General features: G+C 56.3%; 13 protein-coding genes and 1 non-coding gene across 14 annotated transcripts; 7 read left to right on the forward strand and 7 right to left on the reverse strand.

The window, feature by feature from the left end:
- Positions 1–4: 4 nt before the first annotated feature.
- BO82DRAFT_279117 (salicylate hydroxylase) lies at positions 5–1,487 on the reverse strand (the record flags this gene model as incomplete). Its single annotated transcript, XM_025631254.1, has 5 exons — positions 5–375; positions 452–806; positions 847–1,071; positions 1,129–1,221; positions 1,272–1,487. 5 exons carry the CDS (start codon positions 1,485–1,487, stop codon positions 5–7), a joined length of 1,260 nt encoding a protein of 419 aa, XP_025493753.1.
- A 348-nt stretch (positions 1,488–1,835) lies between these two features.
- Positions 1,836–5,507, forward strand: BO82DRAFT_382097 (MFS general substrate transporter; the record flags this gene model as incomplete). Its single annotated transcript, XM_025637899.1, has 10 exons — positions 1,836–1,991; positions 2,048–2,156; positions 2,219–2,368; positions 2,438–3,117; positions 3,183–3,248; positions 3,311–3,396; positions 3,471–3,652; positions 4,359–4,828; positions 4,903–5,125; positions 5,185–5,507. 10 exons carry the CDS (start codon positions 1,836–1,838, stop codon positions 5,505–5,507), a joined length of 2,445 nt encoding a protein of 814 aa, XP_025493754.1.
- Positions 5,508–5,782: 275 nt separating this feature from the next.
- Positions 5,783–6,983, reverse strand: BO82DRAFT_331340 (alpha/beta hydrolase; the record flags this gene model as incomplete). Its single annotated transcript, XM_025633135.1, has 3 exons — positions 6,674–6,983; positions 5,940–6,611; positions 5,783–5,856 (listed from the first exon to the last, which is right to left on the reverse strand). Exons 1-3 carry the CDS (start codon positions 6,966–6,968, stop codon positions 5,783–5,785), a joined length of 1,041 nt encoding a protein of 346 aa, XP_025493755.1. The 5' UTR covers positions 6,969–6,983.
- Positions 6,984–7,341: 358 nt separating this feature from the next.
- BO82DRAFT_382099 (FAD-dependent oxidoreductase) lies at positions 7,342–8,749 on the forward strand. Its single transcript, XM_025637900.1, has 3 exons — positions 7,342–7,427; positions 7,491–8,391; positions 8,439–8,749. Exons 1-3 carry the CDS (start codon positions 7,362–7,364, stop codon positions 8,681–8,683), a joined length of 1,212 nt encoding a protein of 403 aa, XP_025493756.1. The 5' UTR covers positions 7,342–7,361; the 3' UTR covers positions 8,684–8,749.
- A 994-nt stretch (positions 8,750–9,743) lies between these two features.
- Positions 9,744–10,691, forward strand: BO82DRAFT_382100 (uncharacterized protein; the record flags this gene model as incomplete). Its single annotated transcript, XM_025637901.1, has 1 exon — positions 9,744–10,691. The coding sequence occupies one exon, from the start codon at positions 9,744–9,746 to the stop codon at positions 10,689–10,691; it is 948 nt and encodes a 315-aa protein (XP_025493757.1).
- A 910-nt stretch (positions 10,692–11,601) lies between these two features.
- Positions 11,602–13,486, reverse strand: BO82DRAFT_352663 (putative MFS monocarboxylate transporter). Its single transcript, XM_025634757.1, has one exon. It carries the CDS (start codon positions 13,194–13,196, stop codon positions 11,901–11,903), a length of 1,296 nt encoding a protein of 431 aa, XP_025493758.1. The 5' UTR covers positions 13,197–13,486; the 3' UTR covers positions 11,602–11,900.
- A 575-nt stretch (positions 13,487–14,061) lies between these two features.
- On the forward strand, positions 14,062–15,250 carry BO82DRAFT_430726 (acyl-CoA thioesterase). Its single transcript, XM_025640638.1, has 2 exons — positions 14,062–14,269; positions 14,339–15,250. Exons 1-2 carry the CDS (start codon positions 14,156–14,158, stop codon positions 15,125–15,127), a joined length of 903 nt encoding a protein of 300 aa, XP_025493759.1. The 5' UTR covers positions 14,062–14,155; the 3' UTR covers positions 15,128–15,250.
- Positions 15,251–15,663: 413 nt separating this feature from the next.
- On the forward strand, positions 15,664–17,812 carry BO82DRAFT_306112 (DUF4246 domain-containing protein). Its single transcript, XM_025632243.1, has 5 exons — positions 15,664–15,782; positions 15,839–15,912; positions 15,975–16,053; positions 16,102–17,091; positions 17,153–17,812. The coding sequence occupies exons 1-5, from the start codon at positions 15,717–15,719 to the stop codon at positions 17,687–17,689; spliced, it is 1,746 nt and encodes a 581-aa protein (XP_025493760.1). The 5' UTR covers positions 15,664–15,716; the 3' UTR covers positions 17,690–17,812.
- Positions 17,813–18,014: 202 nt separating this feature from the next.
- Positions 18,015–19,184, reverse strand: BO82DRAFT_390690 (uncharacterized protein; the record flags this gene model as incomplete). Its single annotated transcript, XM_025638529.1, has 1 exon — positions 18,015–19,184. Exon 1 carries the CDS (start codon positions 19,170–19,172, stop codon positions 18,015–18,017), a length of 1,158 nt encoding a protein of 385 aa, XP_025493761.1. The 5' UTR covers positions 19,173–19,184.
- Positions 19,185–20,412: 1,228 nt separating this feature from the next.
- Positions 20,413–20,519, reverse strand: BO82DRAFT_t112. The gene has a single exon. It is a non-coding gene; the product is annotated as a tRNA-Met (tRNA).
- Positions 20,520–20,852: 333 nt separating this feature from the next.
- On the forward strand, positions 20,853–22,052 carry BO82DRAFT_430729 (M24 family metallopeptidase; the record flags this gene model as incomplete). The annotated part of the gene is made up of 1 exon (XM_025640639.1): positions 20,853–22,052. The coding sequence occupies one exon, from the start codon at positions 20,853–20,855 to the stop codon at positions 22,050–22,052; it is 1,200 nt and encodes a 399-aa protein (XP_025493762.1).
- Positions 22,053–22,248: 196 nt separating this feature from the next.
- On the reverse strand, positions 22,249–23,851 carry BO82DRAFT_331356 (uncharacterized protein; the record flags this gene model as incomplete). The annotated part of the gene is made up of 6 exons (XM_025633136.1): positions 23,357–23,851; positions 23,265–23,301; positions 23,142–23,209; positions 22,710–23,083; positions 22,581–22,651; positions 22,249–22,514 (listed from the first exon to the last, which is right to left on the reverse strand). The coding sequence occupies exons 1-6, from the start codon at positions 23,537–23,539 to the stop codon at positions 22,249–22,251; spliced, it is 999 nt and encodes a 332-aa protein (XP_025493763.1). The 5' UTR covers positions 23,540–23,851.
- Positions 23,852–24,587: 736 nt separating this feature from the next.
- On the forward strand, positions 24,588–25,861 carry BO82DRAFT_37208 (acylglycerol lipase). Its single transcript, XM_025637303.1, has 2 exons — positions 24,588–24,788; positions 24,906–25,861. The coding sequence occupies exons 1-2, from the start codon at positions 24,714–24,716 to the stop codon at positions 25,755–25,757; spliced, it is 927 nt and encodes a 308-aa protein (XP_025493764.1). The 5' UTR covers positions 24,588–24,713; the 3' UTR covers positions 25,758–25,861.
- A 40-nt stretch (positions 25,862–25,901) lies between these two features.
- Positions 25,902–26,779, reverse strand: BO82DRAFT_382106 (GFA family protein; the record flags this gene model as incomplete). Its single annotated transcript, XM_025637902.1, has 3 exons — positions 26,440–26,779; positions 26,026–26,346; positions 25,902–25,925 (listed from the first exon to the last, which is right to left on the reverse strand). The coding sequence occupies exons 1-3, from the start codon at positions 26,527–26,529 to the stop codon at positions 25,902–25,904; spliced, it is 435 nt and encodes a 144-aa protein (XP_025493765.1). The 5' UTR covers positions 26,530–26,779.
- Between the last annotated feature and the right edge of the window lie 661 nt (positions 26,780–27,440).

Raw genomic sequence — 27,440 nt, forward strand, 5'->3', positions numbered from 1 at the left:
CCCCTTATTTACTGCACTTGAGCTCCTCCAGGTGCAGCTGCATATTATACCCACAGACCTCCTCAATAGTTAACTTGCCCGGCCGGTCCGTCGACGAGCTCCACCCGATGCGCTCGTTGAGGTCCTCGCGGGCTCGATAGCTGGCCGCTTGAATGTGGGTGGCACGGGGCTTACGTAGCCGCTCGTACAGCTGCAGCCCCTCAGCTAGGCTGTACTCCTCGGCGAAGGTGCGGTGGAGGATCAGCCCCAAGGCACCCGCGTCCTCAAATGCCATACATGAGCCCTGCGATTGGTCGGGCATCATCGGGTGAGCTGCGTCTCCGAGTAGGCAGACTTTGCCCTTGACCCAGTAGGGGTACGGCTGGTGACGGTACACTGGTCGAAATCAGCCAATTGTTTCCTTCAGGCCGACAGATGAAAGAAAAATAAAGGAGGGGCATGGAGGTCTTACAGCGCCACATCTTGATGTCCTCAGCATTGAGCAGCAACCGCTGCATCCGTTCATCCAGCCCCGGAAATGTGGCCACCAACTGCTCCGGGGTGGCGGAGATGTTCCAGCCATCTTCCCGGAGATTGTTGTGCTCGGCCGGGTAAAAGCAGTAGCAGCTCACGACGTCCCCGTCGCTGCAGGGGGACATAACGATCTTGTTGATCCCGATGCCGCCCCAGTACTCGATCGCGGCGTTGTCGATGTAGTCGTCCAGCCCGAGGCTGCGCAGCTTATCCGCGCTGATGATGCAGCGGTAGCAGCAGGAAGTCGACATGGTGAAATCGGGGGTGATTTCCATCTGGTGGCGGCTCTCGGACTAGATTAGAAGGAATTAGATTCTCTGTATTAGACTGGACACGAAGTTTCAGAGAGGGGATGTGTACGCGAATGCCATCCGCGGCGACGACGAGGTCCGCCGACGTCGTCTCGCCATTCTCGAATTCGATGCGACCGGCTTCCGCGTCCAGCGACACGGCCTTGTGATTCACTTTCAAGACGCACTGTGGGCCCTCTCCCGGCTCGTCGAAGGCGGAGCGGAGTAATTGTTGATGGATGTCAATCCGGTGGAAGTTGTTGTACTCCTGATGGGGTTCATGTCAATGGCATTAGGGCTATGCGGGTCTGGATGCCAGACTGACCGTCCCGAACTTGGTCTTGTAGTCCCCTAGGCCGTATTCTTTCTGTACTTCTCCGGTCGTCCAGTCGTGCATGATGAGTTTCTTTAGAATTACCTGTGCCTCACTGTGAGTATTGGCTAATCCACGAGAAGGTGGAAACTGACCGGCTTCGCAGCCTTGACATCGACCCCCCATTGCTCAAGAAAGCGGGATCCATTGGAGGCGGCGCTCAAAGATGCACCCACTTCGCCAGCGAAGTCATATCGCTCGTACACCGTGACTTGGTGCCCTTGGCGACGTAAAGCCACTGCTGCGCTGAGGCCACCGAGGCCGGCGCCGATAATGGCAATGTTCAGCGGGGAGTCGGTGCGGGAGGGCATCCTGAATGATTCAGAGATCAAAATCTGGTGATGAGTACCCCTGGGGTTGTCTTTATGCCTCATGGTCGAGTTCTGAGGCTGTGTTATAAATGTATCGCGAGGGTATTCCATAGAATTGATCATGCTCCCAACCCTTATCGTGCAGCCGACGGCTCGTATCTCGCGGGTTTATCTATGCGACGGCCGCAGGATTAGTCGGAAGCTTATCGCACTGGTTGCCTCCCAGTGACAGACAGCCAGCATTGATACCTCATCCTGATACAACGATGGACCTTTCTTAAACACCCTCATCATGCCATCTGCGCTCAATAGTCCTCGAATGCTGCTACCACCACCGCGGCATACACTATGACGGACACCAAAGAGGAAAAGCTGGCCGCCGTCGACTACGGCCTGGGCGATCTGCATGATGACCAAGCCCTGTTGCGTCGGATCGACTGGCGCATCCTGCCGACGATGTTCTTGACCTACTTGCTGCAGTTTCTGGACAAGGTCGCTTTGAATGTATGTTCCCGGATGGTCTCGCCGGGATACTGGTTGCTGATGGGTGATGACGGTAGTATGCCAACGTAATGGGGATGCAGGATGATCTCGGAATGCAGGGCAATGACTTCTCCTGGTTGGCTACGGGATTCTTCATCGCTTATGCGGTTGCTGAGATTCCTCAAGGTGGACAACCGTCTACTTCTGCTCCTCCCACAGCCCTGTGCCATGTCGCTGACGATAAGCAGGCTTCATGCTGCAACGATACCCAGTCACCAGAGTTCTCGGAGTCAACATTCTCTGCTGGGGGGTGCTCTTGTGCTGTTCGGCCGCGGCTCAGAACTTCGCCGGGATGTTGTCACTGAGAGTGATCCTTGGGGCGCTGGAAGCGGTCATCGGTGCGTCGGAAATTCCTGGTCATTGATGTCATACGAAGTGAGGTCTAATGGTTATCATTCACAACGCAGCCCCCGCGCTCACAATGTATACCAGCATGTGGTATACGCGGGCTGAGTCGACCCCGCGATACGGCCTGTGGTATTGTGGCCTGGGCACCGGTCAGATAGTAGGCGGGTTGATCTCCTTCGCGGCGCAACATACCGCGCCCACGCTCGCCTTCCACGGGTGGCGAATCATGTTCGTGGCCATTGGGGGGGTGAACATTCTCGCGGCACTGCTGGTCCTCCTCGGACTCCCGGTCACTCCGGCCGCGGCGGGGTTTCTGAGCGCCAGCGACAAGGCCCGCGTAGCCCAGCGGCTGCAATCAGAGCAGGCTGGTGGTGTCGAGAGGGAGAACGGCCTGCGCCCGAGGTCGTTTCTGGACGCGTTCGCCGATCTGCAAACGGCCCTGCTCGTCCTCTTGACCATCCTGATCACCATTCCCAGCGGCGTCATCACCACCTTCTCCTCCATTCTGATCAAGGAGTTTGGGTACAACTCCAAAAAGAGCGCCCTGCTCAACATGCCCTCTGGGGTGGTCAGCATCGTGGCGACCATGGGATCCACCCTGGCCATTGCTCGGGGCTACTCCCGGTGGCTGGCGATTAACCTGCTTCTACTGCCCACCTTGCTGGGCGCGTGTTTAATGTCTTTCCTGCCGGCCTCAAATCAAGCCGGTTGTCTGGCGGGTATATACCTGGTGAACACGGTAGGTTATCCTAGGCGGAGAGACGGCGGCTTAGGGGTCATCGGTGGTTGCTGACCTGGATATAGACTGTCGCGCCGCTAGCACTGATTTTCGCATGGACTGGTGCAAACTACAAGGGCTATAGTATGAAGGTACGCCATACGCAAGATTCCAGTAGCAGCAGCAGCAGCAGCAGAGCTGACCGATCGAATAGGTGGCGGGGAGTACGCTCGTCTCGGCCGGGTTCAGCATCGCCAACATCATCGGCCCGCAGACCTTTCAAGCCCGCGATGCTCCAGAGTACGCGTCACTGCCAGCATCTTCCTCTTCTCCCTGTTCTGTGTTGGTCAAGGCGACTTCACTAACCGATACAGGTATATTCCCGCCAAGATCACGATCGTCGCCGTCAACGCCGGTGCCATTGTCATCTCCACTACGCTGCGGGTGGTCTACGGCCGTCGGAACGCGCGGGCGAATCGACTAGGGCAAGCTGCAGGTAGTCGCATTGAGCGACAGCTGGAGGGTGCTGGGCGAGGGGGCGAGGGAGTTGACTTTCGTTATGTATATTAGGAGTTGCCAGGGAGATGATGGTGGATTGTTTTATCAACGCAGAGTACCGAGACAGAAGCTCTTCTAGGGAACAAAGGACCGAATATGCTATGCTATTCCTAATCTCATATGCCTCAAACCGAAGACGTACTTCGTATGGACAAGAAATAGAATCTTTCAACATAGTAGGCCTCCGACAATTCAATAAGTCGAGTAGTGAACAGACAGCAAAAGAAGCAAAACTTACTCCAAGTGTTCGTTCGCATGAATGAGTTGAACACGATATAAATCAATATGAAGAGGAATACAATGAGTGGCATCATCCGATAATAATTCCTCCGGAAGAGCAGGTCTACAAACCACCCTTTGTCCCAAAATATAAGCAAGAAAAATCAAGGAAGATAAGATATACCCCTAGCGACCGAGGCAATCCACAGTCAGGCCTTCCGTCTCCGCTTGAACCGCGCGAGAGGGGGGAGGGAGGGGGGGAAGGGGGGGAAGGGGAGCCATCTGCTAATCTACGCGACGGGACAATTTCCATACTGGAAGGAGAATAAATACCCATAATTGCTGGCCATGTAGAATATATATCAATTTTTAATTCGGTAGACACCCTCTTCTTTTACGATATTCTGCACAGTCTTTAGCCTGACTAACTTCCCCCCTCTTGGTTCTTCTCTTCACACTACAAATGCTCACCCTCATCACCGGAGCCAACGGCTTCATCGCCGCGCACTGCATCGCCGCCCTTCTGCGCGCCGGCCACTCCGTCCGCGGAACAGTGCGCACCTTGGAGAAAGCCAGTGCCACTGTAGCTGCCCTCCATGCTGCCGGGGTCGCCTCGCTGGACCGCCTGGAAATTGTCGTGGTGGCCGACCCCACCGACCTGGGGCAATTCGCTCCCGCGGTGGCCGGCTGCGACGCCATCCTCCACCTCGCCTCGGCCTTCACCTACAACGCACAACCAGGACAATTCGAGCAGCAACTCCTGCTACCTGCAATTCAGGGCACGACCGTCGCGTGCGAGGCGGCGCAACGTTGTCCGACCGTGCGAAAGCTGGTCATCATGTCCTCGTTCGCGGCGGTCTACGATGCGGCGCAGGGCTTGCAGCCTGGTCGGGTGTATACGGAGGAGGACTGGAGTCCCTTGCGGTATGAGGAGGGGCGGGATACGAATAATGTGGTATGTGCTCTGCATCCCCTCGCCTTCACTGTTGTCTTTCCTTCTTGCTGATGCATGCAGTTGACGACTCCTAGGCCCTCGCATACCGCGCATCCAAGGTCCTCGCGGAACGGGCCGCCTGGACATACGTCAAAGAGCATGAGGTGGACTTCCAGCTGGTCACACTCTGTCCTGGAATGGTGTTTGGGAAAATGATCCATCCGATCGCCTCGCTGGAGCAGCTGAACGCCAGTAATGGGATCGTCTGGGAGGTGGCGCAGGGGGGACGAGATGCACTCCCGCCAACCAAGGCTCCGGGTAAGAAGCCCTACCATGGTGCAACAACTGAATTAATCTTGATTCTTTATGGTACATAGTCTGGGTGGATGTGCAAGACCTCGCTGAGACCTGTCTTCACGCCTTGACGACGAACCTTTCCTCGCACCAACGGTTTCTGGTCACTGAAGGTGCGTACGACACACAGGAGATTGCAGACCTCCTGCGCGAGGCCATTCCCACAGCCCGAGAGCGGGTTCCGGAGGGGAGTCCAGGGGACAGGATACAGGAGACTCATTACGCTTGCGATTCTGGGAAGGTGAGGCAGATGCTCGGGGTCCAGTTTCGGAGCTTGCGCGAGTCGATTATTCCTTTGGTGGAACAGTTGTATGCGCTGGAAGCTGTTCAGGGTCCAAAGACATAATGAACTTCTTGCGGCCTAGAAGTGATAATTGAAGATTACTCTTATCATTATAATGACGATTGGCACTCCCATCGTGGTCCGTATTTTCATTATCCTTATTGAGATTATTACCCTACCTGGTGATATTGCTTTACTTTTCCTGATCATGCCTCCTCTTCTTCTCGTTGAGCCCCAGAAAGGATAATTGATGACCCATGAAGCACATCAATGGTTGAACTTATTGTGTTATTTATTTTTTTTTGTGTGGATTGCGAGATCTATATCTTAAATATAAACTACTGTACATCATGCAACGCCGTCTTCACATGCCCAGCAATCAAGTCAATGAACTCTCGTGCCTGCCAGAGATCTATTTCCACTCGCGTCAGCACAACAGCACAACCGAACCGGTACATCTGTATACGACAAGCAACACAGAAGGAAGCAACTCACCTTTATCCATATGCATAAACGGATGGGGCACCCCCTCGAACCGCCGTACCGTCACCTCACAGCCCCCCTCGATCAGCTTCCGGGCATAGGCCTCCCCCTCATCCCGCAGTGGATCGCAGCCCGCCGTGTAGATGACCGTGCGCGCCAACCCGGTAAAGTCTGCAGCGCTGAGAGCGTCAGCATACCACTTCACCTCCGCCAGCTGCTGCTTGCGCACGTCCTCCGCCGTGCTGAGACTACGCCACTTCAACTCATCGAACCACTTCAACCGCGCCCAGTTCAGCGTGGGCGCGAACTCCATCGCCTGCATGGACGGGAACGGCGAGTCGGCGGCCGTCGCGTAGGCGGAGATATCATCGATGACCGGGGTGCCCACTGCCACCAACCGCAGGGGAATTCCGTGGTCGCGCGCCAGGTGGGCGAGGATCAACGCGATGTTGCCCCCCGCGGACACACCTCCGAGGGAGATACGGCTGGTGTCGAGGCCGGGGAACTGCGCACGGCCGGCAGACGACGCCAGATGTTGCACTGCAGCAAAGGAGTCTTGGATGCCGATGGGGAAAGCGTGTTCGGGGACCAGGCGGTAGGCGACGTCGATTACGGCCACTTTCGCCTTGACGGCGATGTGTTTGCAGATGTGCGATTCGGTGTCTAGGTCGCCGAGGCCCCAGCCTGTCCTTGTATTCTGCAGTCAGCACTCGATACGATACACTCAGGAGGGAAAGGGGTCGCACCACCACCGTGGAAGTCGACGTGGACCGGCCAGGGTCCAGGGCAGTCGGGCTCATACACCCGGCAAGGAATTAGATTCCCCTCGTGACCTGGGATCGTGGTGTCGTAGACACGCGCAGGCTCTGGTGCTGGACCGGTACCGTAGGAGTAGAGAACCGAATACTTGGATCGAAGGACGGCGAGATCAACTGGTCCGCTTGGAGTGTGAGCAACATGTCTATTGTAGAGGTCGACAAAGGCAGGGTCGAGATGCGGCAAGACGGCCGGGTGGATAGGGTTCAGCGCTTCATGGGACATGGTGAGGATTCGGTGTTCCGTGCGGGTTTGGATACTTTCGAGTGCAATCAACGGGTCCCTGTGGGCTTAAATCAAGTACTGTACGAGAAGCCATTGCCGATTTCCGCGTCTATACTCACGCAGAACGTGATACGATAGGTTACCGTTCTTCTCTTGCGATTTCCCCTCTCATCTCGGCAATCTGATGCGTATCACCGGTGCAGCCAAGCCACCCCCGCATTGGCGCTTATCTATGCGACGGTCCGACGAAACGCTACCCGATAACACGGAATGACAGATACGAGACTGATAGCCCAGTCGTTGAAACTACCTTCACTATATGAAGCGGGGTTGGCAAAGGGGAGGACAGACACGGGGGCTCGCAAGAATCATCAACCAATCCTCCCCTTCGCCATGGAACCTGTTTTGATCGTCGGAGCAGGCATTGTCGGACTGACGCTTGGCCAGGCTCTGAAGAAGGCAAATACTCGACCTACGCAATACCACTTTCCTTTCCCTACTGCATACTAACCAGACATTCAGGAAAACATTCCTTTTCGCATCTACGAGCGGGACGCATCGCCCCATGCTCGTGGGCAAGGATGGGCCATCACCCTGCATTGGGCCCTGGGATACATCCAGCAGATCCTCCCCGAAGCCACATTACAAGCCATTCAAGCGGTGCAGGTGGACCCGCAAGTCGCCCAGCATGACGACGGGAACTTCCTCTTCATCGACCTCGCGACCGGCGCCCCCAAGTTCAAGATCCCCCCTAGCACCCGCTGGCGGGTCAACCGACAGAAGATGCGCGGTGCGTTGCTGCGCGGGATTGAAGAGCATGTGCAGTGGAATGCGCAAGTGGTCGACATCGAGACCCAAGGGACGGCTCCTCCAGCCCTGGTCCTCGCCGAGGGCACGCGTGTGTCCGGACGGTTTGTCATCGGGGTCGAAGGCAGTCGATCGCTCGTGCGCCGCGTCCTGCGACCAGACGCATACCTCAACTCCGTCCTCCCCATCCGGTTCACGGGGGTAGCTGTAGATCTGTCGCCGGAGGAGATCCGCCCCCTGCGGGCCATGGATCCGCTGCTCTTCCAGGGCTGCCACCCCAGCACAGGGGTGTTCTTCTGGTTCTCCGTGCTCGAAACCCCCCAGAGCAACGGCACGCAGGGCAACCCCGACGGCGAGCGCTATCGGGCGCAGATCTGCATGTCGTGGCCGCTAAACAGTGAGGCCGATGAAGTGGCGGCTAGCGATGCAGAGCGACTTGACAATATGAAACGACGGTCGGTGGGCTTCGTGCCATTTCTGCGGTCGGTCGTGGAGGGGATACCCTCTGAAACGCCGGTCTTGGAGATCAAACTGGCCGATTGGGAGTGTTTGAACTGGGATAACTGCGACGGCCGAATCACGCTGGCCGGGGATGCAGCCCATGCCATGACCATGTGTAAGTTTGTCGTTGAAAGCGATAAACCATAATTCTGACCAATACAGATCGCGGAGAAGCGGCCAACCACGGACTGTTAGACGCCTTCTACCTCTCCCAGGCGCTGCGACAGGTGTACAGGGAGGGACGGGGAGCAAAAGAGGCGTTGGATGAGTACGAGGAGGAGATGCGGTCTCGGACGAGACGTGCGGTGCGATTGAGTCGGCAAGCCTGTCACGATGCGCATACTTGGGACCGACTAGATGAGGACTCGGCTATTTTGACTAGGAGAGCTATTATCGGCGAGGCTTGACGTTGGGGCTGGGCTTAGGTAGATTCAATGTGCTGGAACCAGTGACGGTTGCTAGTCAGGCGTGATATTTGGCTTTCATGTCCAGGAAGTATCTTGAGTTAGCTGTTAATAGCATAGGAATCTACTGTATGATGTTGAACCCTAACTTAAGCTTAGTCGTTGTCGGGCGCAATTCATATTCACTGTTTGATGAACCCAGCGGAAGGAGAAAATGAGGAAGAACAACCCCCAGGAATCACAAAATATAAAATTTACAGTGGAAACAACCTGACGTGTTTGCTCATCAGGTAGAATAGCAGGAAACAGGAAAATATCCTACCAAGTTGGACAAGGCGTTTTCTTATCATCATCAATCAGTATCCAAGAACTCGGAGCGCACGTGACCCGGGTGGTCCGCGTGCTGTCTCCCCCGATCAAGGCCAATTAAGATCGTATAAAGCAAGGTAGGTGAAAGTAGAGAGAGTGGAGTCAGCGGCTTTAGGAGTTAAGGGCCACGGCCGCCACGGGTTGGATGTAATCGGGGACGAATGTTGCAATTCAGCTCCTGGCGAAAATGAAACATTTCACGGAGTTAAGATGGGTTGGCGCGGAGATAGCGGCGGTAAGCAAGTTTCCGACGGAATCTTTTTCTTGAAGGATGATCGGAGGGTCTTCAATCTTAGTACTAAGTTGAGTAAGACTTTCCCTAAGAGGAGTACGGAGGATATGAAGATATGTTTGGCCACTGGTGTATCCACTAGGTTGACGAGCGTAAGCGACCTGTGTTGCACGGAGCTGTACTGTACGTACATCCGAAAATGCATTCTTGCCCCCGACTTGCCGCTCATCGGAGCCGGGCTCTAAGGGTTCTGGAAATCACCTTGGATATCACCTCGGCAATCACCAGGCAAATCACTTCTTCTCCTACAACGTGATCTGTCGAAGGACACTCGGCGCATTTTCGCACGTGAACAGGTGGTTCTCTTCCTTTCATGAGATCTCTGGCGCTTGACTTCCTCACCATCGCCATACTCCATTCCAACGAATTTTTCCAGTCCGGTCATCCAGTCCCTCCAACATCATGCAGCCGCTTCGCATCAAGCTCTCCAACGGTGGGACTGTAACTGGCCTCCATTCAATCCCTCCAGCATCAGCATCGCATCTACGTTACCGTCCTCTGATCGTCGCCCTTCATGGTGGATGCTACGACAGCCAGTATTTCCAGGGCATTGCCCCATACTCTGCCCAAAGCCCCAGCGTGGCCTTGGGCGTACCATTCGTGGCAATCGACCGTCCATCGTACGGGGGCACAAGTTCAATTCTTCCGGTTCCAGAAGGAACCGACTTCTACCAGGAGACCGGCCGCTGGTTGCATCAATACATTCTGCCCCAGATTTGGTCCGACCTCGGAGCACCCAATGACTGCAACTGCATCATCTTGCTCAGTCACAGTCTGGGCGTCCCGGGAGCGATCATAGCGGCGACCCTCCACGCGCAGGACGATGCACCGCGGTATCCCCTGGGCGGCCTCATCGCCAGCGGCATGGGCAACATGCAGGTGCCGGCAATAAGGGCCAGCAGCCCGCTCCATGTAAAGATCGACGCAGATCACGTCCAGTTCCTTGAAGAGTACAAGGACGCGGTGATGTTCCGACCCGGAACTGCGGCGGCAGAGGTTCTGGGCCTGTGTGGGCGCCTGAACGCGATCTCGCCGCTCCCGGATGTTGCCGACTTCCCGACGACCTGGCTGCCAGTGTGGAAAGAGAGGTGGGCGTCCCAGGTTCTGGTTCCGGTCATGTTTGCGCTGGTGGAGGACGATCCCTTCTTCATCACAGATCAACAGGAATTCGACACGTGTGTGCGGGCCTTCAAGCGCAGTCCGCGTGTTGATGGGAGCCTGGTTCGAGGCGCCCCGCATTGTATGGAACTCAGCTACTGGTCCCAAGGATGGTATGCCCGGTGCTTTGGCTTTGCATTAGAGTGTGCGGCGAGTATAGTGACTAGACATGAACAAGATAGCACGGTATGATTTCAACTCTGAAGGTGGGCATGGGGATGTTAGCGAGAATCAAGGGAGGGGGACCAGTATGTGGTTGTATTGATTCCGAGAACTTGTGCCATTTACTCCACGCGGTGGCATACATCCTAGCTAGGTAACACGTGCGGTGAGACTGCTAGATGGTGTTGAAGCGTGTGATTGTGTAAAGCCCTCATCTATGATAGGAAGTACGGATTTGAGTTCTAGATACATTGCCTGCTGTCTCATGCTTTGTTCAGAAAGGCAGGAGGCAAGCTTGTCGACAACTGGCGGACTATCTATATTTCAGGTGGAGTCGCGATGCCTCCAACGCCGTCTATGTGGTAAGAGAATATTCACTGGGGGGCAGCACGACTGATCGTCAAGCATGGTCAGCGGTTTTAGTGCGCGAGTGTATCTCTCTGGTATCCAGAGCGAAAAAGGAAAGCAAGAAACTTGCCGGCCGTCGCAGTATGCATCTTCGGATCAACGATGTCGATCTGAATACAACCGATGTATCTGGTCGCACAGCGATCTCACATGCTGCTGAGCATGCATCCATTAAGGCTATGAGGCTCCTTCTATCGCAGGCTGACCCGGATATCAAGGATGATGAGGGGTGGACGCCATTGATGCAAGCCGCTGAGCGAGGGTCTGTGGCTTTGGTAGGTGAGCTACTTGTGACGGGGAAAGTCGATCCTTCTTGGAGCAGCTCGGATGGTTGGACTGCAAGGGCACATGCACTGCTTCATGGCCATGATGCGGTGGTAAGACTGTTGGATGAGCACCTTGCTACAGCCTAAGTGGCAAAGAGCTCAAGGTTTTCGAGAGAAGGCATGGAGAAGGCATGGCTAAGAGGATCGGGACTCGATGGATAGATTTCGCTGCTCGATACAATATGTCAGGGAAGCACAGCAACCCCCAGGATTAATGTAGCAGTATAGTCATCTATTCGAATTAGTATTCTGGTCATTGAAGATCTCTGGGAGAAACAAATTTCTCACAAACACAACTTGTTCGTGTTCACATCCCAGGGTACAGTGCAGAAGAGATATCCGGGGTCTAGTAAACACGAAGCTAATTATCTTTCGATAACTCTACGCATGTTTCTGGCATTCTCCTTCTTCTTCTTAGGGGTTTGATTTCGAAGGTTAGAACCTTATTTGAAGCGAGCAGCACGAAGACTGGCCTTGCAGCAACACCTCAACAGCAATGAAGCCATCACCGTTGCCACTTACTCCTACCCCCCGCCCCATTCATCCCCACGAACGCCTCAACCCTGACCCAAACCACCGACATCGTCGCAGCAAACAACAGCGCACTCACCAGCACCGACATATTCCGGAACGCCCCGGGGGTCTCACTTCTCCCACTCCGAATCAAGACCCCACCCACGGGCGTCCCGATCATCGTCGCCATCCCCCGCACCATATACAGCACCCCATTGACAGACGCAAAGTTCTGCGCCCCAAACAATTCGACCAGACTGGCCGGGAATAGCGAGACGTACGCACTGGCAAAAATGCCATACAGCACGGTGAACGTGATGAACAGATCCTTCGACTCGGTGGTCACCCCCGCGACCGTGGACGGGAGCCAGAAGGCGACGGTGGAAATCGCGCTCAGCAGGGTGGTCAGCAATAGGGCATTCAGCCGTCCCACACGATCAGCCAAATACCCGATGACCACCTTGCCGACGGCGTTGCAGGCATTACTCAGCGCGATGAAGTTGGCGCTGGCAGCGGTGCTGTACCCCAGCGTCTGGGCATACGAGGCATAGAAAAAGACAGGAGTGTAGTAGGCGGCGGCCTGGAACACTGCGCCCAGGGCCTGGGCGATGAAGCGACGGGAGCGCGCCACGCGCCAGTCGACGAGGGGCACTTTCAGCAGGCCATGGACGCGGCTGCGGCTGCTCCGAGCGGAGTTCTCGATCTCGATCTGCGTGCGCGTGCCGGGCTCCCAGGCCATGGCGCTGCTACTAGCCGAGATAAGCGTGAAGGAGACAGCCCCCGTCAGGCGTAGGGTGTTGCGGAAGCCGAGATGCTCGACGCAGGCGGTTAGGGCTGGCGCCCACACTAGCCCTCCCACCCCGGTGCCCGCCAGGATGATCCCCATCGCCAGTCCGCGACGCTGCGTGAACCAGCCGGGAGCGATCGTCACGGCCACCATGTAGCAGAGACAGGTCCCAATCCCGTTGAGGACTCCCTGCGCGAGTTCGAAGTGCCACAGCCGCTGCCCGAAACTTGCCAGCACGAGGGATAGAGCGAACACGAACCCGCCCACGAAGGCGACCCCGCGCGGTGGGAAGGCTTTGGCCCACGCCACGCTGAATGGGGCCCCGATGGTCATCAGCGAGCATGACACGGTCCCGATCAGGTCGATTTCGGCCGGCGAGGCCCCTGTGAAGGGGGTGTTGGGGTGATGGGACAGGTTCTCGTAGAGGGCTTGGTAGACGCCCCAGGCGAAATTGAGGCCGCAGCAGGTGAAGATGATGGTGAAGGAGGAGAGGACGATCATGATGAATTGTCTGGCTGGTGAGCTTTGGTTATTCGGAGCAGAGCAAATGTAGCTTACTTCTTGGATGTTTGAGGAGTAGTTGGATTTGGAGTCAGGGTTGGCGACCCCGCAGACCGTCTCCCAGTGCTTCTCGCGCTAGACACGGTGGATAACTCAATGTGGTCTGGCTCCACCAGAGCGTCTCTGGAAGCATGTTGCGGAGGCATTTTGAGGGCTCGTGAGGAAAGAACTTGTATTGCACTGCCTCTAAGCAATAGGATTCGTACGATGAATACCGTATATGAATATAATTGTTGAGCTCAGCTTTGAACCGCTTGAGCGGGGAGGGTTGATATGACTCAGACGGCTATTCCCGCGGGGGAAAACGGCGAGACACGGCTATGCTTGCATGCAGCTTACTCTTCGGGCTAGTAGAGCATCGAATTGTATACTCTCGTTTAGATCACCTGCATCTTACTCAACAAAGGAGCACCATGTCTATGCCAGCACTCCCACATTGTTCTGTGTTTGGATGGCAGCGGACGTGGCGTTTGGCCGGGTTACTGGCTGGCTGGCTGGGCAGTGTGATGCTAATATAGATTTCTAGCGTGTTGTGGGTGAGCACTCGGTATACTAGAGCGTTAGTAATATCAGATTCTATCTTGCTCCATCACATCGAAAGAATAAAGATGCACATTGACTGCTGAACTCGGAAATCAAATCCACCACCTCCAGACCTAGTCTAGAACCGTCTCCGGGCCGGGCTCGACGTCATCGGCAAAAACAGCCTCGGCCGTTCTGATTATCTTATCAGCGCCGATTGCCGAGCCGGACCCACCGCCAGGTTTTTTCTCCTGAAAATGGCCCCAACTCCCCTTGAGGCGCTGTCGATCATTCTTCCGGCTTCAAGCCCTTGCATTCACTCTGTCTGCTTTTTCTGCCTGTTTTGCCATTTTCTGTAGCGCTGCACATTCCTCGCGATGGAGGCCATTCGCTCATTCGCCAGCTGCCTCTGGGAGTCGGCCACCTTCTGGAAAACAACCGCCCTGGTCCTGGCCTTGCTGAACCTGAAGACGTTGCCCCTGGTGTGGCATGTGAGTGTCGCTTTTCGTTCCTGACAGCCTGTCAACCACCTGTCCCTCACTCACCTCCGTGCTCCGTAGATCCGCGTCTACCGCTACTTCTTCAAATATGGCTACCTGATCACCCCGGCCGTCGAACAGCCCGCCCGCCCGAGCACGGAGATCCTCGCCCCGCTCAGCATCTACTCGCGGGCGCCCGTGATGGAGATCGACTTCAACATGCACAAGTCCAACTCGACCTACTTCTCGGACCTGGACGTGTCGCGCACGGCGCTGATGTCCAGCATCGTGGTCAAGGGGGCCGCCCTGCTGGAGAAGCGGCTGGAGCAGCAGGGCAAGAAGGGGTTCCTGGGGTTCATTCTGGGCAGTGTGTACACCAACTTCAAGCGCGAGATCCCCGCCTACACCAAGTACGAGGTCAAGTCCCACATCGCCAGCTTCGACCAGAAGTGGATCTACATCGTGACCTATTTCCTGAAGCCCAGCACCAAGAAGACCGTCGAGGAGGATCCTGAGAAGCTGCTGAAGCGTCTCTATGCCGTCTCCATCAGCAAGTACGTGCTCAAGAAGGGCCGCTATACCGTCCCGCCCAAGGATGCGTTCGAGGCGGCCGGGTACACGCCGTTCTTTGCTGCTGCTGCGGCGGCGGCGGAGTCGGACACCAACGGCCATGCGACGGGCGCGCAAAACGGCCATGCCAATGGCGCGGCGGTGCAGCGCAAGGAGGGTCCGGCGGGAGACTCGGAGGAGTGGGAGCGGTTGAAGACGGAGATCGATCGCGGATTGACGGTCATTCAGCCGATCGTCGACCAAGAAGAGAAGCTGTTGGAGGATTATGTGCAGAAGATGAGCCGTTCTGGGTTCGCCTAGGGTTTACGGGGATAGAGTTGAAAGTCAGATTCGAACATGGGGTGCATATTAGCCAGCATATAGACTAGATTGTTGCTCAGCATATGATAGATTTAGATTAGATGGAATGTATGATTCTCGAACAGTAGAACCTGAAGTGCCAGTGCCAGTGCCAGTGCCAGTGCCAGTGCCTGGATACCTGGATGTCTGGGTGTCTGGGTGTCTGGTGCCTGAAATAGTAGGTATTGATAGATTGGTGCCTTGCGACCCGGAATTGCCGAGCTGCCTGTGGGTGCCTCTGGATGCCTGAATCGACAGGTATTTGACACCTTGTTGCTTGGCGGCCCACCAACGCCGAGTGATGCCTGGAGGGGCCTGGAGGGGCCTGGAGGTGCCTGGAGGTGCCTGTGGGTGCCTGGCAGGCGGAGACTCGGGCAATAAAAAGGGGTCAAGGCAGCGACCCACCGAACACCCCGTTCCTGCCTCAGGACTCCAATCCCGGCTTGGATAAAAACATGCAACGACCGACACGATGGCTATTGAGCAGTAAATCCTGACGACCACAACTCCATCACATGTATACTCGTGATTTACCAGCATTACAGCAGTCATGACCACTCCCCCTACACGAATTGAGCTCCCAGGCTACGGCCTCCCATTGAACCACCCAGTTCCGGTATTGTACCCCACCCAGCCCATGATCATATTTCACTCTCCAGCTAATAAACCCAGGTTAAATATTCCTTGAAAAGGGTAACGCTTCCCAATGCACTGGATAGCAAAGATATTTATGACGGCTACATCGGGTAGGCATCTACAACTAAGTACCGCTGCAGATGTGGGCGTCGCCGACTAACAGTCCGCTCAGCAATCTCCTCGTGCACCGCGAGATCCTCATGCTGCAAATTATGAACACCATCTCCGAGAAACCAGACTGGGACCGCAAGGTAAATCACCCAGCCACTCCGAGAGAAACGGAACCTAACAAGGGCTAGGTATTCGACGAGGAAATCACGACCAAGTGGCGCCAGGAGATCGCCGAGTCCGGGCAAGACGTCACCCCCAGTATGATCGACGCGATCATTGCCGAGATGCGGTGGAAAGCAACGGTCCTGCAGGAGGAGGGCACGTTCGCCGTCTTCGATCACGTAGGGGTCGTCCGGTCTGATACAGCTATCCCCAAGGACCTTCAGCAGGCACTGCGGGACGCCGCAGCGCCATTAGAAGACATCCCCGTGGATGCGAAAGACTACCATCCAGGCTCGAACAATAAGGTCCTCGACTTAGTGCATCCCTCGCTATTTCCGCTCATCTACGGCCGCACGCGCATCCTGCCGGACCGCACCATGACCGTCGCCAACTGCCTCGAGCACCTCGACCAAGGGGAGGTGCTGCCCGTGCCCACGGACGAGGAATCCAAAGGCCAGGGCCACGATGTGCACTGGCGCTGGCTGTCGTCGGGCTACAAGGTCTACAGCCAGAAATTCCAATGGCTTCCGTGCGACGTGGAGTTTTCTGACCACGAAGATTGCCGCATCGTCTCGTACATCAACAACCTCCACCCGCAGCGCCATCAGAGCCTGTACGCGGTCGTCGAGAACGTCATCGCCCGCGCCATCCCGCAGTGGAACAAAAGCTTGACCAGAACTCGGCAGGACGAGAATGCCCGCATCCTCTACGACCGGGTGGAGTACCTGGACCGCTCGACCCCGGAGCCAAAATGGGAGAGCGACAAGGAAGACGAGGAGGGCTATGAGGACGACTATCAACAGCGCTCGGATGCATGGTGGAAGGCGCGCCCCATCAAGCTCCCCGAGCCTCGACCCGCCTTCGTGCCTCCGAAGGTCTCCTACGAGGGGCCGATGAATCTGCGCGAGAAGTTCCGCGAGACCGGGCTGCAGGTGATCGTCAAGCTGGCCAACATCGAACTGACGCCCGAGAAGCCGACCTACGAAGGAGGGTCTTGGCACATTGAAGGGCAGCTGGTACGTCCCCCCGGCCTCACCTCAGTATCAAGTAATGCTAAAGCTCACTTCCATTGTGTAGAATGAACGCATCTGCGCCACAGCGATCTACTACTACGACAGCGCGAACATCACGGAAAGCCGCCTCGCCTTCCGCCACCGAGCCCAAACGATCTACGATATGGGCTACAAGCAGGGCCAGCACGAGTTCATCCACGCGGTGTACGGGTTCGGCTCGGACGTCGACGGCCACAACGACAGCGGGCACTTCACGCAGGACCTGGGCAGCGTGGTCTGCAACGAGGGTCGCCTGGTCACTTTCCCGAACACCGTGCAGCACCGCGTGGCCCCATTCGCGCTGGCGGACCGCACGAAGCCGGGACACCGCAAGATCCTGGCGCTGTTCCTGATCGACCCGCACCGTCGGGTGATCTCTACGGCTAATGTGCCGCCGCAGCAGGCGGAGTGGGCGGGTGACCAGGGGGCGTTGGCGCAGGGGTTGATGACCATGGAGGAGGCGAAGGCGTATCGGTTGGAGTTGATGGGGGAGCGGAGTGTGTTTCAGGATAAACAGAACGACGCGTTTGAGACGGGCTCGTTCTCGCTGTGTGAGCATTAGCGATGATTTTTGGTTGTAGTGTACATAATGAAATTATTCTGACAACTTGGGTGGACATGAAGCTGATAGGTTTCAGGCACAACTGTGCACCGTGCAGCACAGGTACTCATCACTTGTAGTCGGGTCTGAAGCCTTTCAATTGGCGTTAAGTATCACCTGAGATTCAAAACGAGTACTTGGAGTAATTAGAGTATCAAAATGACTAAGCATAACTTTCTATAAGTTACAGCAAAACAGCTACAGAACAGTCTCATAATGTGACAAAACAAATACCGCACACGCCAACCATAGCTGCAGCCTCCCACCTCTCACTCGACACGCTATATCAAACCGGCGCCTCCATCGGATTGAACTCTACCTCGACCCCCACCTCCGACTCCTCACCACTCTCCACATCCTCCATCTCCACCTCAAGACTTGCACCTGCAACCACCCCCGCAATCCCCAAAATCTCCTCCACGCGGCGATGCGGAAACGCCACCCCCAGATTCCACGGGAAAACAAAATGCACCCAGCGATGCATGCGGCAGACGAACGTGAACAACGCCCCGGTCAACGCCCGATACTCCTCTTTGCAGGCCACCGCCCCAATCCCCCGCAGATACACCTCTCCAATGACCCCCATCTCGTCCAGCCCGAGATCCACCAGCATCTCGAAAGTATTGAAATTAGCCGACAAAAACTCGCGGGTCATGCGCTGCAGCACGCCCAGGGGGATGTCGGGGTACCGCGAGATTTTGAGCAGGCGGTAGAGCACGTCGCAGCCCAGGTGCAGGAGGAAGGATTTGAGGTGCACGAGGACAGAGAAGCACTGGTTGCCGGTGCCGGCCCCGCTGGGGATGAGGCCCCATGTTATTTTCTGGATGCTGACGGGGAGGTGGAGCCAGATGGTGTTTGTTTGGGCTGTTATGGTGGTGTGGGCCGAGTGCCATGTCTGGAACTCGGAGGTGGTCGGAAGGGGCTTGTCGAGTGAGCGGGAGTATTTATGCTCATGGTGGTGGTGGTGGTGGTGGTGGTGGTGGTTTTCGGCAGTGAGCTTGAGGTTGTACCTGCTCGGGGTGGGAGTATGGAGGGCAATATGGATGGTGAGCAGGGTGTGTCGCGCGCTGGTGACGGTCTTCTCATACACCAAACGGCCCAGCTGGCTGAGGGTGTGCCGGTCTGCCTCCTCGACGTCGGCCACTTTGTTCACTGGCGCGCTCTCGGTGACACGGCCGTAGGTCAGGCACAACGAGCCCCCGACAGCGTTGAGATAGACGGCCCCCGGGTGTCTCTGGATCATGTGGTCCCGGCCCAGATGCACGATGCGCGTCGGCAGCCAGAAGGCTTCGCCGGAGATCACGACGTGGCCCAGAGTGCTCTGCAGGGGCAGTTGGGTGATCAATTGCGAGGCCACGTCCGGGTTCTCTTCGGTGAGGAGCTTCGCGCGGAAGGAAAGTCCCGCCTCTGGGCAGTGGAAGTATAGAAACTGGGGAGTAGACATGGTGATTTGTTCGAGGAGCGCGTTTGGAGAGCTATAGGACATGAGCTGCGGAGTAGGGCTTCGATATGAGAACTGACCAGTCCTGCATCCCTCACGGCCATTGGCTCTATATAACTACACCTTGAGTTCCAGTCAGCCCTGAAGGAATAGAGTTATGTGTCCTCCTTTCCACTGGCTATTTTACAAAGGGGGTCAAGGTGATGCTAATTTGCCCGTGTGCTGTACGGTTCATACTACACACTGCTGCCAGTTGATCGGTCTAGGCCTTTACCAAGAGCCCTAATTCGATGTCTTGGATTCCTGCACCCTTAGGGCACGGACCTTGACGCAGTCTTTCCGCCCCGTTGAAGAGTCTAAGGTGATCAGAGTGTCTTCACGGATATTTCCTCAGGCTTGGTTATCGCCAGCTGCGACAAATGAGGCTTCGAGTGTACGACCGGTGGTCAATTCCTCCGTCGGAGATTGCCGAGTCCAGGATGGTCTGATGCTGACGCTCGAATATTTTATGCTTGCTATTGTCTTACTCCGAGTGTGCTACACATAACCTTGAAACGAAGGGTGTAGTGCAAGACTGCATTGGAGGGAGGTGTGAAGGATGAAGAGCAGACAGCAGACCTCGCCTAATACCACATGCCAAGTCCGCCAATGACTGCCGGATTATTCAATCGATGCGATTCTGGGCAGATTGACATTGTTGATCACGCAGGATGACCGTTTTTCCGCCGATCAGATCCCTTCGTCCTTGCTTATTCGTGAAGGATTGTGACGGGGCGGTATACAGCACGATACGGTGGCTGCAGAGGCCGGCCTGGGGTCCGACCACTGAGGGTACTATCCTCTGTAGTGGTAGCATGCAGATGGATTCGATTTCTGGGAGCTTTCAATATTGATGGTCATTGACAACTCAGGGGCATTTGAGACACGGGCTGAAACAAGCTTCAATGGTGCCTAGGTTCTTAGTCAGGATTTGTCGGGGGTTGTGGTCTGTCTGTCGATAAGTAGAGAAAGGCCGATCGTCATCGACAGCAGGGGTCGGACTGATTCAGGAGTAGGACGATTGAAGGTCGTAGAGGGAGATGTGTTCGCTTGGATCTTTGTGATGTTGCGGGTGTGGGAATAGTAGCATGTCAACGGGGACTGAAAATAGGGGGTTGCGGGTAAAGTTGGGAATTGCGGATGTTACGAAGTTGATCCGACAATGTGCAATGAATAACAGCAAAAACACACCAGCCAAAACACATGTCCCCAGGGAGGATCGAACTCCCGGCCTTGGGATGTCCTGGAAGTGCGACTTCCAAGTCATATTTGCATATGAGACCCACGTGATAACCACTACACCATGGAGACTGCTTGTTGTTGTGGGCGAAAATGTTGCCGTCATAAGCAAGTTTGAAGAGGAGGCACGATTCCTCCCGATCATCCAACAATCCCGACCCATCTCAGCCAAGTATACACTCAGGACCACAACACGCCACCGTCTCACTACTTTTGAGTCGCGTATCCGGAAAGCGAGTCATATACTTCAATATGTCTGCAATGTTGCCTCGTCTATAGAAGACGAGGCACGCACAGATCTTCAGCGATGTAAACGAGAGATATATAAGTTCCCCCCGCAACCGCCGTGACCCAACTGTAACCCAGCCCTAATATATCCCGATTTCCCTTCCCCATTTCCCTAGTATGGCCTCCCAACCACCCCGCGTGCAGCGCCTCCGATCCCAAATGACAGCCCACCACCTCGACGCCATCATCTGCACGCAACCCACCTCCACCTTCTACCTGTCCGGCTTCAACCCAATCATCTACTCCGACCCCGTCCTCGTCATCATCTCGCAGCAATCCGCCCCAATCCTCCTGGTGCACGCCCTCCGCAGCTCGCACGCCAAGTCCAGCGCTTGGACGCCCAACATCGGCCTGTACGGAACCTGGGGACAAACTCCGACCCTGGCGCCAACCTGGCCCGCGGCCCTGATCACCCTCCTGGACCGCTGTGACTTACCCGAGCACCCGACCATCGGCATCGAGCACGACTGCCTCCCAATGACCCAATACACCCTGCTCCACCACACCCTCCCGACCACAAAACTCGCCAACTGCACCCCCCTCCTCCACGCCTGCAGGGCCCTCAAAGACCCCGACGAGATCGCCCACACGCGCGTTGCAGCCACCCTCGCCGACAAAGGCATGAAAGCCGCCGTCGCAGCCCTAGCGCAGCCCTCCATAACCGAACGGGACGCCGTCCTCGCCGCACTGCAGACCATGCACACACACTGGGCAGCACATTACCCCGATGTCGAGATCTGTGACTTCGGGTCCCCGGAGGGCGGGGTCAACAGCGGGTTGACGGCGTGGGTGCTCTCGGGTCCGCGACAGTCGTTCGGATGCGATAATCCGACGCCCCGGATCCCGGTGCCCGGGGAGAGTGTCTCCGTGTTTGTGTGGACGGTGGCCAACGGCATGCACGCGGAGCTGGAGCGGACGGTTTGGATCGGGGATGTGGATCTGGCGCAACAGCTGGCGATGCAGGCTGCTTCGGAGATCCGAATGGAGGTTCTGCAGCGCGTCAACCCCGGCACGGCGGTCCGGGAGTTGTACCGCACTGCTAAACGCGGGTATGAGCGGCGAGGGTACGGGGCGTATCTCCCGCGGCGGATTGGGCATTCCGTGGGGCTGGGCCCGCATGAGCTGTTTTTTCTCGAGGAGACGGAGGAGCGGATGTTGCAGGCGGGGATGGTGCTTGCGCTGGAGGTGAATCTTCTTGTCCCTGGGTTGGGGGGCGCGGGTGTCCAGTGGTCGGATACGTTTCTGGTTACGGGGGATGGGTGGGAGCGGTTGACGCGGTTTGCGGAGGGGGTGGTTCGGGTGAGGACGGATGATTGAGATATGACCGTGTTGATGCAGTCGGTGCAGTGTGTCGAAGGTAGGTAGGTTACATATGGAAGTGCAAAAAGTTGTATGAATGAGAGTCACGAAGGGTAGTATATACATCGACAGTGAATCCCACCAACAGACACCAACCCCCTCCCCTGAGCCCCTACCCCCATTGACTACTATACCCCACCCCCCCTTGAGCAGGCTACTTTCCCGACTCCACAAAAACACTATGCCCCGTAAACCCACTATGCTGTGTGCCCCACGGGTCAAACAAGGTGTCATCGGTCGAGAACCCCTCCTCGGGCGGGGGATTCAGCTCGCGCTTGCGCATCTCGGGACTGGGCTGGCGCCATCGCCGCCTGCCGCTGGCCCCGAGGTGGAACAAGGGCCGCAGATGCGAGAGACAGGCGGCGATGATCCCCACCGCGGCCTCCGTGCACGTCCACACCGCCACGGGGGCTTGGTTGTCTGCTCGCATTTAGACAGGTTAGCCACCACACCATAACCTCTCACTCATGTATACGAGTCACCTACAGGTGATATCCGGTCCAATCTTGGTGATATGGATCATCGCGACCAAGCGCACGATATCGAAGACTAGCGTTCTGCACCAGAACCGTTTAGCAATGGCGAATACCTGAAGGGGATAGATGGAGGACGTACAAGATCCCCACCAAGAACACTCCCGACAGCAACGAACGCTGCGTCTTGGAGATCGGCAGCGCCCAGACACTCTTCAGCGGCATTACCAGCAGCACCACGTCCGTGGCGATGTTGGGGATCTGCTGGCCGTAGTAGAAGGTTGCCGGGTCGATGCAGCGGCCGGGGATCTCGCGGTGCCAGAACTTGGCCACGGGGACGCAGGACAGCACTCCCGCGATGCTGACGCCCACCACCCAGAGAATGACAGCGGCGGCCACTAGAATCACGGCCAGGGACATGCCGCGCGCGGCGAAGAGGCGTTTGTACGAGGCCAGGATGGAGAGTTTGATGAACGCGATGCACAGCGGGTAGACAAAACCGTTGGACCAGCCGATCTGTCTGGGTCAGATCGAGGTGGGGGAGAGGCAAAATGAGGGGGGGGGAGGGGCTGACCTGGAAGTAGACGTCCAGGTTCTTCTGCGGGATCATGGTGATGTGGGATCCCAGACCATTCCAGAGGACTGCTTGCCACGAGAAGGGTTAGAGTAAGCGATCGGCTGGGCAGGGTAGACCTACGGATGACGACTCCGATTGAACAGCCATATTTGAAGATCTAGACCACAGGTTAATTGGATGTTTGGTTGGAGAGATGAGAGGCGAATACATACCAGCGCAACGATAATCAGATAGTCGTCCAGGTACAGGCGCGTGCCGTTGACTCTACGCGCCACCAAGCGCAGCAGCACCGCAATGGTCGAGAGAGCGAAGGCAAACGGCAAGGCAATGATGACCGATCGTCGGAGCTGCTGGTTAGGATGGTCGAAATCACCCTCCGTGGGTTCGGATGACATGGTGAGAGGCGATGCGATACAGATCGTATCGGCGATGGCGGCTGCAGGTGATGAGCTGCAGACGCGATGGGTGGCGGACGAGATTTGGAATCATGGCCATGGTCGCAGCGGACGGGCGACCTGATGAATATTTCTGCAGAGGCTGTTTTGAGGAGACGACCAGGGAGTGGGGGATAGGGGCTTGCGATGTATCGCGATCGACAGGGACATGACGAGAGAGGGGGAGGGAGGTCGCGGGTGATAGATCATATCCGTGGTGGTGTCAAGAATAACTGGGTGGGAGTGCAGGATAAACGTCGGATTAAGGTTGCGTATAGCCGCAATGGGATAATGGGTTGAGCAACCTGAGAATCAGGCGCAATGTAGGGATGACCCTTGCCTCGTCGGCTGTCGGACTCGGTACAAGGTGCTGGGTTGAGTCGCGTGGCCGAAGGGAATGGACCTGTCAGATTCGCTTAGAGGTTACATGCAACCCCTCACTTGGAGAAGAGTGGAGCGGGCTCTAGGGTAGTCGGTTTGATGCCGTCTTTTAGTTGAGTCTACAGAGTACAGAGTAGCTGACCGTACGTGTAAGTTCCTCTCTAGATGATTCGTTTGTACAGTCTCTATCCTGGCCGAGCAGGGCAGGATCCATACACGTGACTCGACTGTGTACTGCATAGCTTATATAATCAGATTTTTCTGGGAAATCCCTCCGTATTCTTTCACAAGTCCGGTCAGCACACCTGCAGCAGACCACCAATCTCAAGACGTACCGCTGTTGAACCGTACAATATACAAAGCACAGGTAGCGCCCCGTACCTCAGGTTAGGTAGTTACTCCGTGTACGCAGTACCGGCCATGTGATGGATGCATGCATCGCAGCCGAGGGAGACGCCCGCCGCTTGGCAACTGGACACATAAACTGGCCAAGTGGACACATACAGTCTACCCAGGAACTTACCGAGTCCAGTAACTAAAAGGTTCTCCGCTCCTCGCTTTCTCTTTCTCTTTTCTCCCCCTTCCCTATGCTTAACTCTCACTTCCCCCCCCACATTCATTCCAACCACAATCCGCCTTGTGGGGAAATTCCCAACGTTGATCTCTAGCGGGTCATATTACCCGACCAATCTGCGCTCGATCGAGATCTAGATTCTTCGCGATAGATCCCATTCACCGGCATAGTAGATCCATCATGACCGACGTCACCATCACCGAGGGGACCTTTCGTCTGCCGGATGGAGTGGAGGTCTACCAAAAGACCTGGTCGGTGAGTTGAATGCCCCTGCTACTCTGTATTTACGGACCCATCTCTACTGCAGTATATATACCAGTGTATATCTGTAGTGACATGCAGAACAGCTTACTCATCCACACATCAACGCAGCCCACCACCCCTCCCCTCGCCAAACTCGTCCATTTCCATGGCTTCAGCGACCACATCAACAACTACTTCGACCTCTTCCCCGCCCTGGCGCGCCACGGCATTCTCTGCGCGGGGATCGACCAACGGGGCTGGGGCCGATCGGTGCACCGCAAAGCCGACCGCGGCAACACGGGGCCGACACCGGCCATCCTAGCCGACATGGCCGCCTTCATCACAGCCCAGCAGCAGCAGGTCGCCCCGACCGACATCCCCGTCTTCATCAGCGGCCATTCCATGGGGGGTGGTCTCGTGGCGACCCTCGCCTCCACCCCACAATACCAACCGCTGGTGGCCTCGCTGCGGGGAATCATGCTCGAGGCGCCGTACATCGGCCTGACGCCGGAGCAGACGCCCAGCTCCCTCCTCGTCTTCACCGGCCGGCTGGCCGGCCGTCTACTCCCCCACTTCCAGCTCACGCAGAAGATGGCGATCGAGAATCTGGTGCGCGACCCGGCCGTGCAGGCGCAGGTGAAGAACGACCCACTCAACCACCTGACCGGCACGCTGGAGATGTTCGCCAACATGCTCGACCGCGCCGCCGCCCTCACCGCGGGCAAGCTGGTGCTATCCCCGGGGGTGCAGTCGGTGCTGGTCGTTCACGGCACGGGCGATCAATGCACCAGCCACGACCTCAGCAAGCGCTGGTTCGACCAGCAGACGGCGCGGGTGCCGGCCACCCAGAAGAAGTTTGTGTCCTACGACGGCTGGAGCCATATCCTGCATGCGGATCTGCCGGAGAACCGGCAGCGGTATGCGGATGATCTGGCGGGTTGGGTGCGGGAGCGCGCCCAGGAGAAGTCGGTGCGACTGTAGGGGACCGGGAGAGAGAACTGCGGACTGTACTACGTGTAGAGAGCGATTTGGCGAATAATAATAATCATACTTACTAGGCACCAGGACGGCACAGCTGCATGCGGGAGGGACACTATGGTGGAGGCCGACTACACCCATCGCCTATCACAGTCTCCGTATCGCTTCCTGCTAGACTACTGGCTCTATACACCCGTCTCATTCCCACCCTATGTGCATTCTACTCCCTGGGCTGAGATCTCTACCCCATACTCGTCTCCAAGCACCGCACCCGGCCAATCTGATCCAGCCACGTGTCCTTACTCCGACCCCAAATCGCCAGGCCCACCTCCCCGCAGCGCAGGCGACTGACCTCGTCCAACGTCCCCGTCTTGAGGATGATGATCTCGTCGTTGTCGCCCGGCTGCGAGGTGAAGGGGGTACCGCAGTCCGCGCAGAATTGCCGGCGCACGGGGGGGCCGCGGTCGCTGTGGCCGAGATACAGCTTGGGGGTGCCGGTGGTGAAGACCAAGGCGGCCGCCGGGACGACGAGGTTGGAGGAGAAGGCGGAGCCGGTGTAGCGCTTGCAGCTGGTGCAGTGGCAGAGGATGATCTAGAAGGTTGAGGGAAGAAGGATTAGAGAGGGAGACTCATGGAGTGGAAGCTGGGGGGAAGTAACTGGAGTCATTGGACACTACTACCGTACCTTGGGGACGGGTTCGGTGGGGGGAAGATCCACGCGATAGGTGATCTTTTGGCATAAGCAGCCCCCGGTGAGTGGGGTAGTGGTAGCCATAGTTTCAAAGAGTGAGAAAGGGGCAGATGATGATGGTGATGATGATGATGATGATGATGATGATGATGATGGTGTGGTGGCCCAACTGACAAGTGCCGACCGGGGGAGGTTCAGCTTACTAGGTAGTACTAGGCAGTTACCGCCCGAGCCGGACTTAGTCACCCGTCACCCGTCACCCGTCACCCGATTGATACTACTGTGGCATATCTTAGCTTATAGCTTAACTATACACAAGACACGAGGGTCAGAGTATAAGATCCGGGTGTCGTCCTGTTGCTCGATGAAAACTTAGTTCTCATTTCTCGCGCTGCTCAGGTCCGTACAGGTATGAAAGGAGCCCGTGGCTGAGCTCGGAGCCTGTGGCTCGGTTATTCCTGCTGACTCAGCGGCGGCGCAGCGCTCCAATGTCCCTTTCGCTCGCTCGCGGCCAAAAATAGTCAAGCAGAATTCGAGATCTACTGTATTCTAGATATAAAATATAGGTGGAAGTATCAAACACTTTCTATTACTTCTTCAAAACAGAACAATTTTGCAACGATCAAATCTAAATACAGATTTCAAAAGCTTGGATTTTAACCTGTTTTTTAATTTAAACCCATTCTACTTAATATATATGTATGAGTATTCTATATCTACAACTACACGATGTTCAGAGGTCAAAGCAGCTTGTGCTTATTGCAAGAAATCCAGCACCACAAATCCGCAAGTGCCGCTTCATCGCTTGCCTTCCAGGCAGGGGGGTTGTCAAGGGTATTCCTGATTGGGTGGCGAGAGATCCTTGTGGTACTTCTTGACGCGAACAACCATCTAGCTCCAGAGAATCAGCCTTAGAGAAGTACAGATACAACAGTTACACTATCTAAGAGATTGCATTCCACAGACAGCCACGTCCGGTTGACGGCCTACCAAAA

The sequence above is a fragment of the Aspergillus uvarum genome, assembly GCF_003184745.1.
Source record: "Aspergillus uvarum CBS 121591 unplaced genomic scaffold BO82scaffold_15, whole genome shotgun sequence".
NCBI lineage: Eukaryota > Fungi > Ascomycota > Eurotiomycetes > Eurotiales > Aspergillaceae > Aspergillus > Aspergillus uvarum.

Bases quoted from the DNA above. Each gene is read 5' to 3' on its own strand.
- BO82DRAFT_382099 (XM_025637900.1), top strand. From the start codon at position 7,362: ATGGAACCTGTTTTGATCGTCGGAGCAGGCATTGTCGGACTGACGCTT. The intron at 7,428-7,490 runs GCAAATACTCGA...CCAGACATTCAG, and splicing joins TTGGCCAGGCTCTGAAGAAG to GAAAACATTCCTTTTCGCAT. The intron at 8,392-8,438 runs GTAAGTTTGTCG...TGACCAATACAG, and splicing joins AGCCCATGCCATGACCATGT to ATCGCGGAGAAGCGGCCAAC.
- BO82DRAFT_352663 (XM_025634757.1), bottom strand. From the start codon at position 13,196: ATGATCGTCCTCTCCTCCTTCACCATCATCTTCACCTGCTGCGGCCTC.
- BO82DRAFT_430726 (XM_025640638.1), top strand. From the start codon at position 14,156: ATGGAGGCCATTCGCTCATTCGCCAGCTGCCTCTGGGAGTCGGCCACC. The intron at 14,270-14,338 runs GTGAGTGTCGCT...CGTGCTCCGTAG, and splicing joins CGTTGCCCCTGGTGTGGCAT to ATCCGCGTCTACCGCTACTT.
- BO82DRAFT_306112 (XM_025632243.1), top strand. From the start codon at position 15,717: ATGACCACTCCCCCTACACGAATTGAGCTCCCAGGCTACGGCCTCCCA. The intron at 15,783-15,838 runs GTATTGTACCCC...TAATAAACCCAG, and splicing joins CATTGAACCACCCAGTTCCG to GTTAAATATTCCTTGAAAAG. The intron at 17,092-17,152 runs GTACGTCCCCCC...TCCATTGTGTAG, and splicing joins GGCACATTGAAGGGCAGCTG to AATGAACGCATCTGCGCCAC.
- BO82DRAFT_37208 (XM_025637303.1), top strand. From the start codon at position 24,714: ATGACCGACGTCACCATCACCGAGGGGACCTTTCGTCTGCCGGATGGA. The intron at 24,789-24,905 runs GTGAGTTGAATG...ACATCAACGCAG, and splicing joins TCTACCAAAAGACCTGGTCG to CCCACCACCCCTCCCCTCGC.